Source organism: Dendropsophus ebraccatus, chromosome 14, assembly GCF_027789765.1.
Source record: "Dendropsophus ebraccatus isolate aDenEbr1 chromosome 14, aDenEbr1.pat, whole genome shotgun sequence".
NCBI lineage: Eukaryota > Metazoa > Chordata > Amphibia > Anura > Hylidae > Dendropsophus > Dendropsophus ebraccatus.
This window is the reverse complement of record NC_091467.1, coordinates 9,473,378-9,487,545: the sequence shown is the minus strand read 5'-3', so window position 1 is coordinate 9,487,545 and position 14,168 is coordinate 9,473,378. Positions and strand designations below refer to the sequence as shown.

General features: G+C 45.9%; 1 protein-coding gene across 1 annotated transcript in view; it reads right to left on the bottom strand.

The window, feature by feature from the left end:
- The window catches only part of CHMP6 (charged multivesicular body protein 6), a 15,537-nt gene extending 6,037 nt beyond the window's left edge, over positions 1–9,500 (bottom strand). The window contains exons 1-7 of the mRNA XM_069953527.1: positions 9,334–9,500; positions 4,292–4,401; positions 3,315–3,402; positions 2,358–2,444; positions 2,204–2,269; positions 1,737–1,817; positions 1,051–1,105 (exon numbers count right to left, since the gene is read on the bottom strand). Of these exons, the coding sequence (XP_069809628.1) occupies positions 1,051–1,105; positions 1,737–1,817; positions 2,204–2,269; positions 2,358–2,444; positions 3,315–3,402; positions 4,292–4,401; positions 9,334–9,396 (550 nt within the window). The 5' untranslated portion in view covers positions 9,397–9,500. The remainder of the gene's footprint in view (positions 1–1,050; positions 1,106–1,736; positions 1,818–2,203; positions 2,270–2,357; positions 2,445–3,314; positions 3,403–4,291; positions 4,402–9,333) is intronic.
- Positions 9,501–14,168: the final 4,668 nt, after the last annotated feature.

The following is a 14,168-nucleotide window of genomic DNA, read 5'->3' as shown; positions in this document are numbered from 1 at the left end:
CCATGTTTTTGTAGCGCTGGATAACCCCTTTAATGAACTTCAAAAGGCCTCAAACACATGGCCTCCTCCCCTTCGTGTTAGCTTTGCTTCTGGGCAGGAGACCTGATTAGGGTTAAGTGGACTTGCTGAACTGTTTGGGGGAGATTTATGAAAGGGTGTAAATATACACCCTTTCATAAATCTCCCCCTTTAGGTTCAGCAACATCCAAAATGCTTTGCATTTGACTCCTGGCGGATGGAGAAGTTGGATGCAGCCCTAGGGATTCATGGAAAACACAGATACAGCCTTAGGCTATGTTTAAACTACATAAGTTCCGTAGTAATAATGGTAGTTGTTGCCGATTTGCAACAACGGGCGTGATTACTACGGAACTCACGTAGTGTTGCAGCTGAGGGAATCCTGGCCGGAGTGTATACACATGGTATACACTCCGGCCGGGATCTCTAGCGGCGCTTAAAGAAACTTAAATGGCAGTTTTCTGCGGCCGCTATTCATTGTGTGCAGCAGGGAATTCAGATGGGGCGAGCACAGGTGCATCCGAATTTAGCGCAGTGAAGATCATCCGGTCGGTACTGCAGTACCAGCCGGGATGATCGTCTGACAAAGGAACGGCCAGTGTCTTACTACTTGGGAACATGGACTTAGGGCGGCATTCATACGCCCCCTGTCCGGTCTGTGAAACGCAGACGTTGAATGCAAACCCTGGTCTGTTTCCCCGGACGGTATGATGTATCAATGTAGCAGCGAGGACACTATGAATTGCTGCGTCATTAAAGCGCTGAGGTGATTTAAAGAGTTTCCCTGCTGCCGGCAAGATGTTGACACCTTATGCTGTCCGGGGACACTGACCAGGGTTTGCATTCAACATCTGTGTCGTCTGTGTTTTACAGACAGAACATGGGACGTGTGAATGCAGCCTTAGGGCGTAATCCAACGTCTACAGACACTGGTGGTCAAATGCAGAGTTTGGCACATCCGATCATCACACATCATGATCCCTCAGCACCTGGGTTACCAGTGCAGGGTGGACGGTAATAACAAGGAGCTACCTGGAGTTGTTTCTGGGAGCGGTTCCTGGGGAATTTCTGGGAGTTCCACATCTTCCTGTAAGAAACAAAGTGATAAATCCTTATTAGAATACATGACACATGAAGCTATGACACACACAGAACCTCGCCACTGCTTATCTAAATGACGGACATGAGAGTCTGCATCAAACAATCCATTAACTCGTATTGTTAGTGTCTGTAGATGGAAGTACAGATGGATAAAGCCAATGACCTCCTTGTCCTAGATATAGACTTCACCAAACCTGCCCTTTCCCAGGATGCTTTGTCACAATTCCAGATGACGTGTAGTACAGTGCCGGATGCTGGATAGTGCAGAGCTCTATAGAAAGACCTTTCACACAATACTGGTCTGAGGTCTCAGGATTCAGCACTGCCATCTTATCATGTATCTATGACGGGGGGGGGGGGGGGGGGGGGGGGGGTCAAACTCAGGGCCCTCCTAATTTTACAAAACTACAATTCCCATCATGCCAGGACAGTCTTTGGCTGTCCAGGAATGATGGGAGTAGTAGTTTTGCAACAGCTGTGATATATGTGACACATGTGATCTGTCATATACCAGAAAATTAACTGGATTTCTGGATTAAATCTGCACCTGAGGTTTCCCATAAGTACTAAAACGGTTTCCCCTCATCTAATAACTTCAAGACAGTCCACCTGCTTACCTGAGTGATGGCCTCCAGCTCCTCCAGAATGGCCTCCTCATCCTCCGACGTCAGGTTTCCCGCTAATAGTTCATCAATTTGCTGCAGACAGAAAATCCAGGTTCATGCTAGGTCTTTAAAAACCATCAACAATGAAGGTGGTCATACACACATACATACAGTATACATACATATAGTAGATTAATGGTGGCCGAACCTGTTATTTTATCAGGACCAGGCGACCGTCTAGTGTGATTCTTACCGAATAAAAATTTGGAAGAAACAGACTGGACAGCTAGATTTAGGTATCCCCAATCCAATCGCATTGGACACCATCAAAGGTGTCTAGCAACAGCTTACCAGCGCTCTCCATTGAAAACACATGCACATCAGGCTAAACCCAATGCCCATGTGTATGGGGGAGGGGGGCAGCTCTAATCTCTGGTGTGTCCTAATCACCACAGTGAAATCCATGCTTTATAGCTTACCCGTTGGTATTCTATTCCCTCTTGGGTTTCATCCATAATCCTCTCCACTTCTTCTATGGACATAACCTAGTGCACAAAAAATAGGATATAAATTCTCTCACTGCTGGAGATGAATGGAGCCAGAGCCTGTGCTGAACCTGGAGGACGCGCTCACCTCATGCATCTTCTTTAGGCAGTCATTACCGATCTTCAAACCTTCTATGACCTTCATCTCGATCTGTGCAAATTCTATGTCTTCAACCTACAGGTAAATACATCTACACTGAGAAAAGTCCAGCGCACAGGTGCTCACATGTAACGTGCAGCTTCCACAGCAAAGTCTGCAGCACTGCTAATGCATTGTGGATTGTCCGCAGCACTGCTAATGCATTGTGGATTGTCCGCAGCACTGCTAATGCATTGTGGATTGTCCGCAGCACTGCTAATGCATTGTGGATTGTCCGCAGCACTGCTAATGCATTGTGGATTGTCCGCAGCACTGCTAATGCATTGTGGATTGTCCGCAGCACTGCTAATGCATTGTGGATTGTCCGCAGCACTGCTAATGCATTGTGGATTGTCCGCAGCACTGCTAATGCATTGTGGATTGTCCGCAGCACTGCTAATGCATTGTGGATTGTCTGCAGCACTGCTAATGCATTGTGGATTGTGACTCCACCACTGAAGTGGCCTGAGGCCGGTCTCAAGTCTGAACCAGGGTTGAATTTCCACATAGCACATGTGACTTTCTGCTGCGTTCTGAATGAGATACTTAAAGGGGTTATCCAGCACTACAAGAACATGGCCACTTTCTTCCAGAGACAGCAACGCTCGTGTCCAGTTTGGGTGCAGGTTTTGCTACTCAGTTCCATCGGAGTGAATGGAGCTTACTTGCAAACTGCACCTGACCTGGAGACAGTGGAGTCTCTGAAGAAAGTGGCCATGTTTTTGTGGCGCTGGATAATCCCTTTAAGGGCCTTTACCTTGGGCTGATTATTGGCCAGAAGTGCTGCAAGAAACGCTGATAATCGTTGTGTGTGTAGCAGTGAGAGCGACCAGTCGAGTGGTGAGAGAACGCCTGACCCTCGGCTGATTGAGTTTTTAAAATTTTATCATCATCGGCCCAACTTACCATTTTCTCCAAGTTACTGATCTGATTATCCGTCTTCTCCAGAAGCTGCTCCTGGTATCGCTTTTTCTTCAACAGAAGTTTGGCTTTTCTGATGAATAAAAAACAAAAAGTGACATTTAATTCCGAAACCAGCAATGCCACACCTCACATCTGCTGTCTATTTGATAGACTGGTTCCGCCAACATTCAGCAAACACGTACAGGTAGGTTAAAGGGGTCCTCCAAAGAATTTTTTTTTTTTTTTTAAATCAACTGGTGTCAGAAAGTTATATAGTTTCGTTAATTACTTCTATTTAAAAATCTACAGTTTTCCAGTACTTATCAGCTGCTGCATCTCCTGCAGGAAGTGGTGTATTCTTTCCAGTCTGACACAGTGCTCTCTGCTGCCACCTCTGTCCATGTCAGGAACTGTCCAGAGCAGCAGCAAATCCCTATAGAAAACCTCTCCTGCTCTGGACAGAGGTGGCAGCAGAGAGCACTGTGTCACACTGGAGAGAATACGCCAGTTTCTGCAGGACATATAGCAGCTGATAAGTACTAGAAGACTGGAGATTTTTAAATTGAAGTAAAATACAAATCTGTATAAGGGTGTGTGCACACTATGGAATTCCCGCGTATAACCCGCGGCGTATTCCGTCACTCGTACCCGCATGTGGCGGCGCGCATCTCCGCCTGTGCCATAGGCACTATTCTATGCACGGACGGATTCCGCCGAAAGAAGTGACATGTCAATTCTTTCAGCGGAATGCGGAATCCGCCCATGCATAGAATAGTGTCTATGGCATGGGCGGAGATGCGCGCCTCAGCGGCGGAATACGCCGTGGATTATACGCGGGAATTCCGTAGTGTGCACGCACCCCAAGTATCTTCTTTCCTCTGGAGTACTCCTTTATTGATGATCTCTGTTTGCTGTCAATGTAATAATGAGGAAATGGGAAGTCGCTGGTATGGCGTAGCATTGCTGTAGCTGTAACTTACTCTTTTTTGCCATCGTGCAGCAGTTGTTTGGCCACTTCCCGCTCCCGCTGCAGCTGTAAGGTGATTCTCTTCTGATACTGCTTCAGCTTGTCTCTTTGTTGCTTTAGTTGCTGCAACAAATAGAAGAGGAAACATTGTAAGAAATGTATGGCGAGTATACAAATCCCGTCCCCAGACAAGAGCACAGCCATCATCCTGTACCATATTCCCCCCTCACATCCCCCTCCCAGGAGCTGCAGAGTAGTGGACACGGGGCACATGCACCTCATACAGATGTATTGGGGGGAATCGCTCTCTATGAATTGTTCTCCTTGGTCATGAAATAGAGCAGCAATGATTGAGAGACAATGGGTTTATGGAGGTGAGAGCAGGAAGACTCATAATCCAGACCTACACTACCTTACTACTGAGCTCCCAGACAAGGGGATTACAGTAATCCCTCTAATCTCCTCTCCTGGACGTTTTATCTGTATCCGGTAACATTCACGGCCATTAATAGTTGATTTTGTGGAGCACAATGTCCCCTTATACTTAATGCTACTGAATCTCTACAATAATCCAGGGGCAGGTTTTGTCGGACAGAAATTTTACTCTGAAGATCTGTTATAGACATATCCACCTGTATACATCCTGCATTATACTCCAGAGCTGCACTCACTATTCTGCTGGTGAGGTCACTGTGTACATACATTACATTACTGATCCTGTATTATACTCCAGAGCTGCATTCACTATTCTGCTGGTGGGGTCACTGTGTACATACATTACATTACTGATCCTGTATTATACTCCAGAGCTGCACTCACTATTCTGCTGGTGAGGTCACTGTGTACATACATTACATTACTGATCCTGTATTATACTCCAGAGCTGCACTCACTATTCTGCTGGTGAGGTCACTGTGTACATACATTACATTACTGATCCTGTATTATACTCCAGAGCTGCATTCACTATTCTGCTGGTGGGGTCACTGTGTACATACATTACATTACTGATCCTGAGTTACATCCTGTATTATACTCCAGAGCTGCACTCATTCTGCTGGTGGGGTCACTGTGTACATACATTACATTACTGATCCTGAGTTACATCCTGTATTATACTCCAGAGCTGCACTCATTCTGCTGGTGGGGTCACTGTGTACATAGTATATTACCAGTATATTTCAGAACATTCAGGGTTTTACAATTTAAAAGGGGTACTTAGGAGAAAACAAATAGTCTTCAGATCAACTGGTGTCAGTAAGTTATACAGATTTGCAAATTAATTCTATTTAAAAATCTCCAGTCTTCCAGTACTTATCAGCTGCTGTATGTCCTGCAGGAAGGTGTGTTTTCTCTCCATTCTGACACAGTGCTCTCTGCTGCCACCTCTGTCCATGTCAGGAACTGTTCAGAGCAGCAGCAAATCCCCATAGGAAACCTCTCCTGCTCTGGACAGTTCCTGACATGGACAGAGGTGACAGCAGAGAGCACTGTGTCATACTGGAAAGAATACACCACTTGCTGCAGGACATACAGCAGCTGATAAGTACTGGAAGACTGACACCAGTTGATCTGAAGACAATTTTCTCTGGAGTGCCCCTTTAAATAACGTAAGATAGCTGTATAATAAAAGGTTTTGTAACTCTGTATCATTTCCTTCCTATTTCCGAGCTCCTTGTGCTGGCAGTAAGTGGGGACCCCCTGATACAGATAGAGTAACTATCACAGCTGGGGGTTTGTCACAGCTGCATCCAGTCTGGTGAATCCTGTGAGCTATATACTATATCTGCAGGTACAATGTATACTCCTGGAGTCTGCAGAGCGGATACAGCTGTGTGATATAAGGATCTGGTTGTGTCAGCCAGCGCTGGGTGTGACGGGCAGGGTCTGTATAATAGCTGGCACACAGGTGGCACATGTCTCATCTATAGGTGGATGTGTCAGCTCAGTAATCCTGTAAGATACAGAATGGGAGGGTGACCACCACAGAGGCGGCATGAGGAAGAGGATGGGGGGCACCACACACATCACTTATCAGGATGCCCTGTGGGTAATGGCGGCAGGTACAGGTGAAAGGGCACTACAAGTACAAGCAGGCAGAGGGATATTACAGACGCAAACTGGTAGGGGCGGTTGGGTACAGGTAGAAGCAGGCATAGGGAGGGCGAGTACAGATACAAGCGGGCATAGGGAGGGTGAGTACAGATACAAGCGGGCATAGGGAGGGTCAGTACAGATACAAGCGGGCATAGGGAGGCCGAGTACAGATACAAGCGGGCATAGGGAGGGTGAGTACAGATACAAGCGGGCATAGGGAGGGTGAGTACAGATACAAGCGGGCATAGGGAGGGTGAGTACAGATACAAGCGGGCATAGGGAGGGTGAGTACAGATACAAGCGGGCATAGGGAGGGTCAGTACAGATACAAGTGGGCATAGGGAGGGTGAGTACAGATACAAGCGGGCATAGGGAGGGTGAGTACAAATACAAGCGGGCATAGGGAGGGTCAGTACAGATACAAGCGGGCATAGTGAGGGTCAGTACAGATACAAGCGGGCATAGGGAGGGTGAGTACAGATACAAGCGGGCATAGGGAGGGGTAGTACAGATACAAGCGGGCATAGGGAGGGGTAGTACAGATACAAGTGGGCATAGGGAGGGTGAGTACAGATACAAGTGGGTATAGGGAGGGTGAGTACAGATACAAGCCGGCATACGGAGGGTGAGTACAGATACAAGTGGGCATAGGGAGGGTCAGTACAGATACAAGCGGGCATAGGGAGGGTCAGTACAGATACAAGCGGGCAAAGGGAGGGTCAGTACAGATACAAGCGGGCATAGGGAGGGTCAGTACAGATACAAGCGGGCATAGTGAGGGTGAGTACAGATACAAGCGGGCATAGGGAGGGTCAGTACAGATACAAGCGGGTATAGGGAGGGTCAGTACAGATACAAGCGGGCATAGGGAGGGTCAGTACAGATACAAGCGGGCATAGGACGGGTCAGTACAGATACAAGCGGGCATAGGGAGGGTCAGTACAGATACAAGCGGGCATAGTGAGGGTGAGTACAGATACAAGCGGGCATAGGGAGGGTCAGTACAGATACAAGCGGGTATAGGGAGGGTCAGTACAGATACAAGCGGGCATAGGGAGGGTCAGTACAGATACAAGCGGGCATAGGGAGGGTGAGTACAGATACAAGCGGGCATAGTGAGGGTCAGTACAGATACAAGCGGGCATAGGGAGGGTGAGTACAGATACAAGCGGGCATAGGGAGGGGTAGTACAGATACAAGCGGGCATAGGGAGGGGTAGTACAGATACAAGTGGGCATAGGGAGGGTGAGTACAGATACAAGTGGGTATAGGGAGGGTGAGTACAGATACAAGCCGGCATACGGAGGGTGAGTACAGATACAAGTGGGCATAGGGAGGGTCAGTACAGATACAAGCGGGCATAGGGAGGGTCAGTACAGATACAAGCGGGCAAAGGGAGGGTCAGTACAGATACAAGCGGGCATAGGGAGGGTCAGTACAGATACAAGCGGGCATAGTGAGGGTGAGTACAGATACAAGCGGGCATAGGGAGGGTCAGTACAGATACAAGCGGGTATAGGGAGGGTCAGTACAGATACAAGCGGGCATAGGGAGGGTCAGTACAGATACAAGCGGGCATAGGACGGGTCAGTACAGATACAAGCGGGCATAGGGAGGGTCAGTACAGATACAAGCGGGCATAGTGAGGGTGAGTACAGATACAAGCGGGCATAGGGAGGGTCAGTACAGATACAAGCGGGTATAGGGAGGGTCAGTACAGATACAAGCGGGCATAGGGAGGGTCAGTACAGATACAAGCGGGCATAGGGAGGGTGAGTACAGATACAAGCGGGCATAGGGAGGGTGAGTACAGATACAAGCGGGCATAGGGAGGGTGAGTACAGATACAAGCGGGCATAGGGAAGGGTAGTACAGATACAAGCGGGCATAGGGAGGGTGAGTACAGATACAAGCGGGCATAGGGAGGGTGAGTACAGATACAAGCGGGCATAGTGAGGGTGAGTACAGATACAAGCGGGCATAGGGAGGGTGAGTACAGATACAAGCGGGCATAGTGAGGGTGAGTACAGATACAAGCGGGCATAGGGAGGGTGAGTACAGATACAAGCAGGCATAGGGAGGGTGAGTACAGATACAAGCGGGTATAGGGAGGGTGAGTACAGATACAAGCGGGCATAGGGAGGGTCAGTACAGATACAAGCGGGCATAGGGAGGGTGAGTACAGATACAAGCGGGCATAGGGAGGGTCAGTACAGATACAAGCGGGCATAGGAAGGGTGAGTACAGATACAAGCGGGCATAGGGAGGGTGAGTACAGATACGAGCGGGCATAGGGAGGGTGAGTACAGATACAAGCGGGCATAGGGAGGGTCAGTACAGATACAAGCGGGCATAGGGAGGGTGAGTACAGATACAAGCGGGCATAGGGAGGGTGAGTACAGATACAAGCGGGCATAGGGAGGGTCAGTACAGATACAAGCGGGCATAGGGAGGGTGAGTACAGATACAAGCGGGCATAGGGAGGGTGAGTACAGATACAAGCGGGCATAGGAAGGGTGAGTACAGATACAAGCGGGCATAGGGAGGGTGAGTACAGATACAAGCGGGCATAGGGAGGGTGAGTACAGATACAAGCGGGCATAGGGAGGGTGAGTACAGATACGTGTGGGCATAGGGAGGGTGAGTACAGATACAAGCGGGCATAGGGAGGGTGAGTACAGATACAAGCGGGCATAGGGAGGGTGAGTACAGATACTAGAGGGAGTAGGGCAGAAGTCGGTGCAGACAGGGTGGCACAGGCGGGTCAGATATGGGCGGGGTGGCACAATGGGCACAGGGCAGATAATGGGCGCTGGTACTGGCAGTATATAGCGGGTATGGGCAGTGCAGTGGGTATCCCGGCAGGGGGCAGCAGAGGGTGCGGGCAGTGGCCGGGGGGCGGGTGTGACAGCCGGAAGTTGAGGTGACCCGTCAGCGGGTGTTATGGTCGCCCCTCACCAGCACGGCTTTGTCCTGCTCAGTGACCCGGCTCCGTCTTTTCCGGCCGAATATGTTGCCCATGTTTCCCGCCGGTGGCCGGTCTCCTCATCCCCTCCTGCCCCGGGCCTCCACACCGCGCTGCACTCTGGTACTACCGGCTTCTGTACGGAGACTGCGAGGGGCCAAACCCTTCCTGCTGACGTCATCCGCACAGCCTGCCGGGAAACGTAGTCTCGTCTGCGGGGAGCCGCTTCCGGGTCACGTGATAGGCTGCTTCTCTGTGACGTCCAGATTCTGAGGTCACTTTCTGAGAGCAGATTCCTGGAGACTGGAAGTGACTGAGTCATCCCTCATAGAGAGAGTAATAATAGATGGACACTTGTCACCTATCTACAGGACTGGGGGCCATGTCCCCTTATTGGTAGGAAGGTGTCCCCAAGTAGGGGGCCAAGTACCCCCCAGTTTGTATGATAGGTGCCCCCTTTAAGTATTTGTCCCCCAGTAGGTAGATAGGTGCCCCCTTTAATTATTTGTTTCCTAGTAGACAGATAGGTGCCCCCAGGGCCGTTTTAATACATTGGTGGGCCCAGTGCACAGCCCTCAAGAGTGGCCTCCCCCTTCCCTTTCGGCACATTGTATAATGTACTGAATTTGCCCCCACACTGTGATAAGTCTAAATTTAGATGTTGACCTCTCTCTATGGAGAGAAGCCGAAAACCCAGGTAAAGGATGGTTTTTAAATTATATCTAGAGTTGGAATCCTGCAGTATTACCAGCTCGTTACTTATACGTCACTGACACAGATAAGACAATGTATCATGATTATAAGCCTGGAGAAATGGCCCAAGTTTTATTATGGTAATCACATTTTATAGACAGATAAAATATAGGGTGGTAACAAATGCTAATAAGACATAGATGAGGCGGTGCTAGTGATTTAGATATTCAGTCATGCGCAATGGCATCTATATTAGTATTCATTATTATTATTCAAAAAGGTCAAAAAGGGTAGAACAATACATTCTGTGCAAAGATACTTTTTCATGAATCCAAGAGCACAATGTATTTGTTTTCCATAAATTGTTTATAGATAAGTGTCTCTGGGTCCTTGGGTATTATGCCTACAAATGATAACTTTCCAGGAGTTAATCTCAGTAACGTGCTTCCAGCATTCCTCTTCTTCATCCAGAACATCTCTCTGTCACCCTCTGATCATCTCCTCATTCAGAGGGCAGTCTATATAGGTGTAGTCATATAGGTACGGTGCAAGTAGGTAAAATCCCATAATCTGGCCTTATCATTCCCCCATTTGACATCCGTGAAGCCTTGGACTGGAATCACTGTGGTTGGTACATAGCCAGAGGTTCCAAAGATACTGTCTGAGCCGCGGGTTGCTCAGGGGTCACATCTTCTCCATAGGGTGAACCCATCCTCCAAGTACTTGTCCAGCATCCAACCTCCAGAAATGTCCAGGCGACACAGATTCAAGAGAATCGGAAAAAGAAGGGAAAACACAGTTAGTTACTCTTTATCTAAGAATTGATCTTCTCCTCTTTCGAGGTTTTATGCGAAAGAAAATACACATAAACACTTTTACTGACTAACAGATCAGTATTATGCATAAGACCACTTGGATGAGACCCTGCAGGACTCCCATTAGTTTATGGGCATCACCATAGGATAGACAAAAATAGTACCATATGTTTTATTGAAAGTTATAGATGGCGGAACAAACTTACAGCAGATGTGGTAGTGAGATCTGCAATAACCAAAAGAAAATACTAAACAATGGCTGAGTCTGTGCAGTATACATCAATATACAGCTTAGTTACAACAAAACAAATAAAAGCTTATTGTCAATACCCAAACTAATATATATATATGACTAATACCTCTCCGGCTTTTATCAAAATAACCGAACCTTATTGTCTTATCACTCCTGTCCCTAATCTTGACTACAGATGTAGCCCCCTTCTCTAGGTCCCTTTACCGTAGGAAGGCTTTAAAGGTAAGACAATCCTCCGTCTCGAACCTAACTAGTCTCCTGTCACCCCTACGTCTCCCTGTGACACTGAGTGATCAGACAATAAGCTATCCACTGTATATAACAGACCTGACTCTATCACAAGGACTCTACCACTTCGGCATCATATGGGAATTGGAAAATCACAACAACTAACTTTAAAAAGTTTCTGAAAAAGGGAAAGTTTAGATGTCAGCAAATCTTATCTCATAGCAAAAGCAAAAATAAAAAATTGATTGACACATAAACTAAAAACAGCATAACAGATAAATGCAATAAAATCTCCACAATGTGACCTACTATGTAACCACTAGATTCACTTAAAATAACCAGATAATGAATTCACACTCGTCAGTATGAGATCTTCAGAATTTTCCACTTCTTTTTAGTCTTTTTTACTTCGTTTTGTACATAGAAAACATCTTTATAATTAGATCACACAGGCCTAATGACTGGTCTCATGGTCCCATCTCTTACTGTACATAATCATATAGTATAATACATACACCAATAATATGAAGTAACTGGGCGCTTATTACCGATATAATATTTGGATCCTACTGAATTGTCTCTTGTCTCACTGAGATCATCACATATTACACATAAAATAACCACCATAGAAATAACAGCAAAGTGTAAACGATACATCACCTAAGGTTTCAAAGCCTTTTTATGAGAATAATATATCATATGATCCTTTTTGTAATAGTAGCATTGGTATGGATCCTTTATCCTTAAACCTATCTTTTGACTGACAGGCCTCTTTACAGACACTTGGACTCTTGGCCTCAGTTATATCGCTTCTTTTAAGGCCACTAGTATCACCTCAGACATTGGCTTTGTTCTCTCCCATAGTTTTGGCTGACCTGTAAAGAAGACACCAGTACAGACAAGGACATATCTATATAGGCCACCTGTGGCAGCTGGATGACGTCCACTTACATTCCCTGAAACAGGCAGGAAGATGACAGACTATGCAGACAGGCACTTTACGGTGTTACTTACAGTAGGTTATGGCAGGTGTAGATAATACAGCCCTACACAACCCTCTCTGCTATATTTGTTGTCCCCTGGGCCGCCCAATGTGAGGATACTACATCACATTACACATGGCTTCCTTCTGCTGGTTTTGTCAGATAACTTACAGTGGGATACAAGGCTGTCGGCAAATAGTTATTGGATGCCATCTTCACCCTGTACCTCTTCTCCATCCGCTGGTCTCACAGCTTGTTGCTGATCGTCTCTGGAAAAGACTTAAAAACAAACAGATCCACATCTCCCCATCCACCTGTACACTATGTACGGTTACCTCAGGAAGAGACCGGAAACATCTCCCCCTCCACCTGTACACTATGTACACTGTTACCTTGGGAAGAGCACAGAAACAACAGCATCACCAGCTTCATCCATCATCCATCACCCTTTTGGCCTCAGGGTTTGTCTGCGTGAACGTTGCATCAGCCGCTCTATAGCAGCTTTTCTTCTTCTTTGAACAGTTTTTTTTTTTTTTTTTTTACAAGTGTTTTTGGTAAGCCCAGGGACCAAACAAATCTCTAATTTGCCAATTAACCCATAATGGTGGGCTTCATATAGACATCTGCATAGTTACCTTCAACCATCCTACATGTCTCAGTGATTGTCCTCACCTCCAGCTTATGGCAGGAGCGGTTTCTGCAGTGGAACGTCACGCTGCATGGCGGTCACCATATATCCTTGCGTCTTGTGTCATCCATCTTTGAAAAGTCTGGGATAATCTACAATGAAAACTTTTAAACTTTCATTAATATTTGGGCTTTCAATTACATTTTCATCCTTCAGATTTAAAATATCAAACACATTAAGTAATAAAAACATCCTTATTCAAAAATAAAAAATTTGTACGGTGTTTAAAAAAAAATTTAAAACATCAAAATATTCACCTCTATCCCCTCCCCCATTTGAATCTACATCAAGAGGCAACAGAGATGCTGGATTCAATGCACTTAGCAAAAAAATATATATATATTGGGGGCATAAGGAGTGCAGACTGGAGCCATGGATATGAGTTTGGCTTTACTAGGGATTATCAATATATAAAGTCATGAGCTAGTTTGCTATAATCATCACAAAACTGTTAACCCTAAAAATAAAAAACATAAAAAAATGTTAAAACATGTTAAAATCGGCTAGTCCCGTATAACCTTCTTTTGCTATAAATCAAATAAAACAAATCTTAAAGATTAAATATAAAACATACTGTATATAGACTAATTCTTTTTATCAGAATTCTTTTTGTCAGAACCTTCAGCTTAATTTGTACCATCATTAGCTGAAATGAATCCAATCCTCCAGTAAGCTGCTCTTATCAGTAAGCAGAACGCTCTGTGCCTCACCTCTAACCTTGAGCAGTGAGCAGTTAAATCATAGATACAAGAGTGGAAAAAAAACTTCTTAAAAGTATCATACATTGGGGACACACACAAAGAAAATCTGCTTACAATATATATTGGGATAGATATATCTACCAAAAAATTTTTTTTATAAAGTTACATAGAAACATATATTACAGTAGTAAGTTACTACGGGCTCTTATACCATTGGGTTCTTAATAAGTGCACAAACTTCTGCGTTTGATCTTTACCATTTATCACTTTCTCTTGACATTCCTAATAAAACGTGCTTTTTCTCTCTGACTCCTACTGACACTTACGTATAACAATCTTATACACTAATAGGTCTACTAGACCCGGCTCCTTCAAACAGTCTCTATACTTTTCCTTTTCAAACCTTTGACTAACTTTCTTCACCATCAGGTAATAACATTCATTAATCAATGTGCAAAACAGTTGTT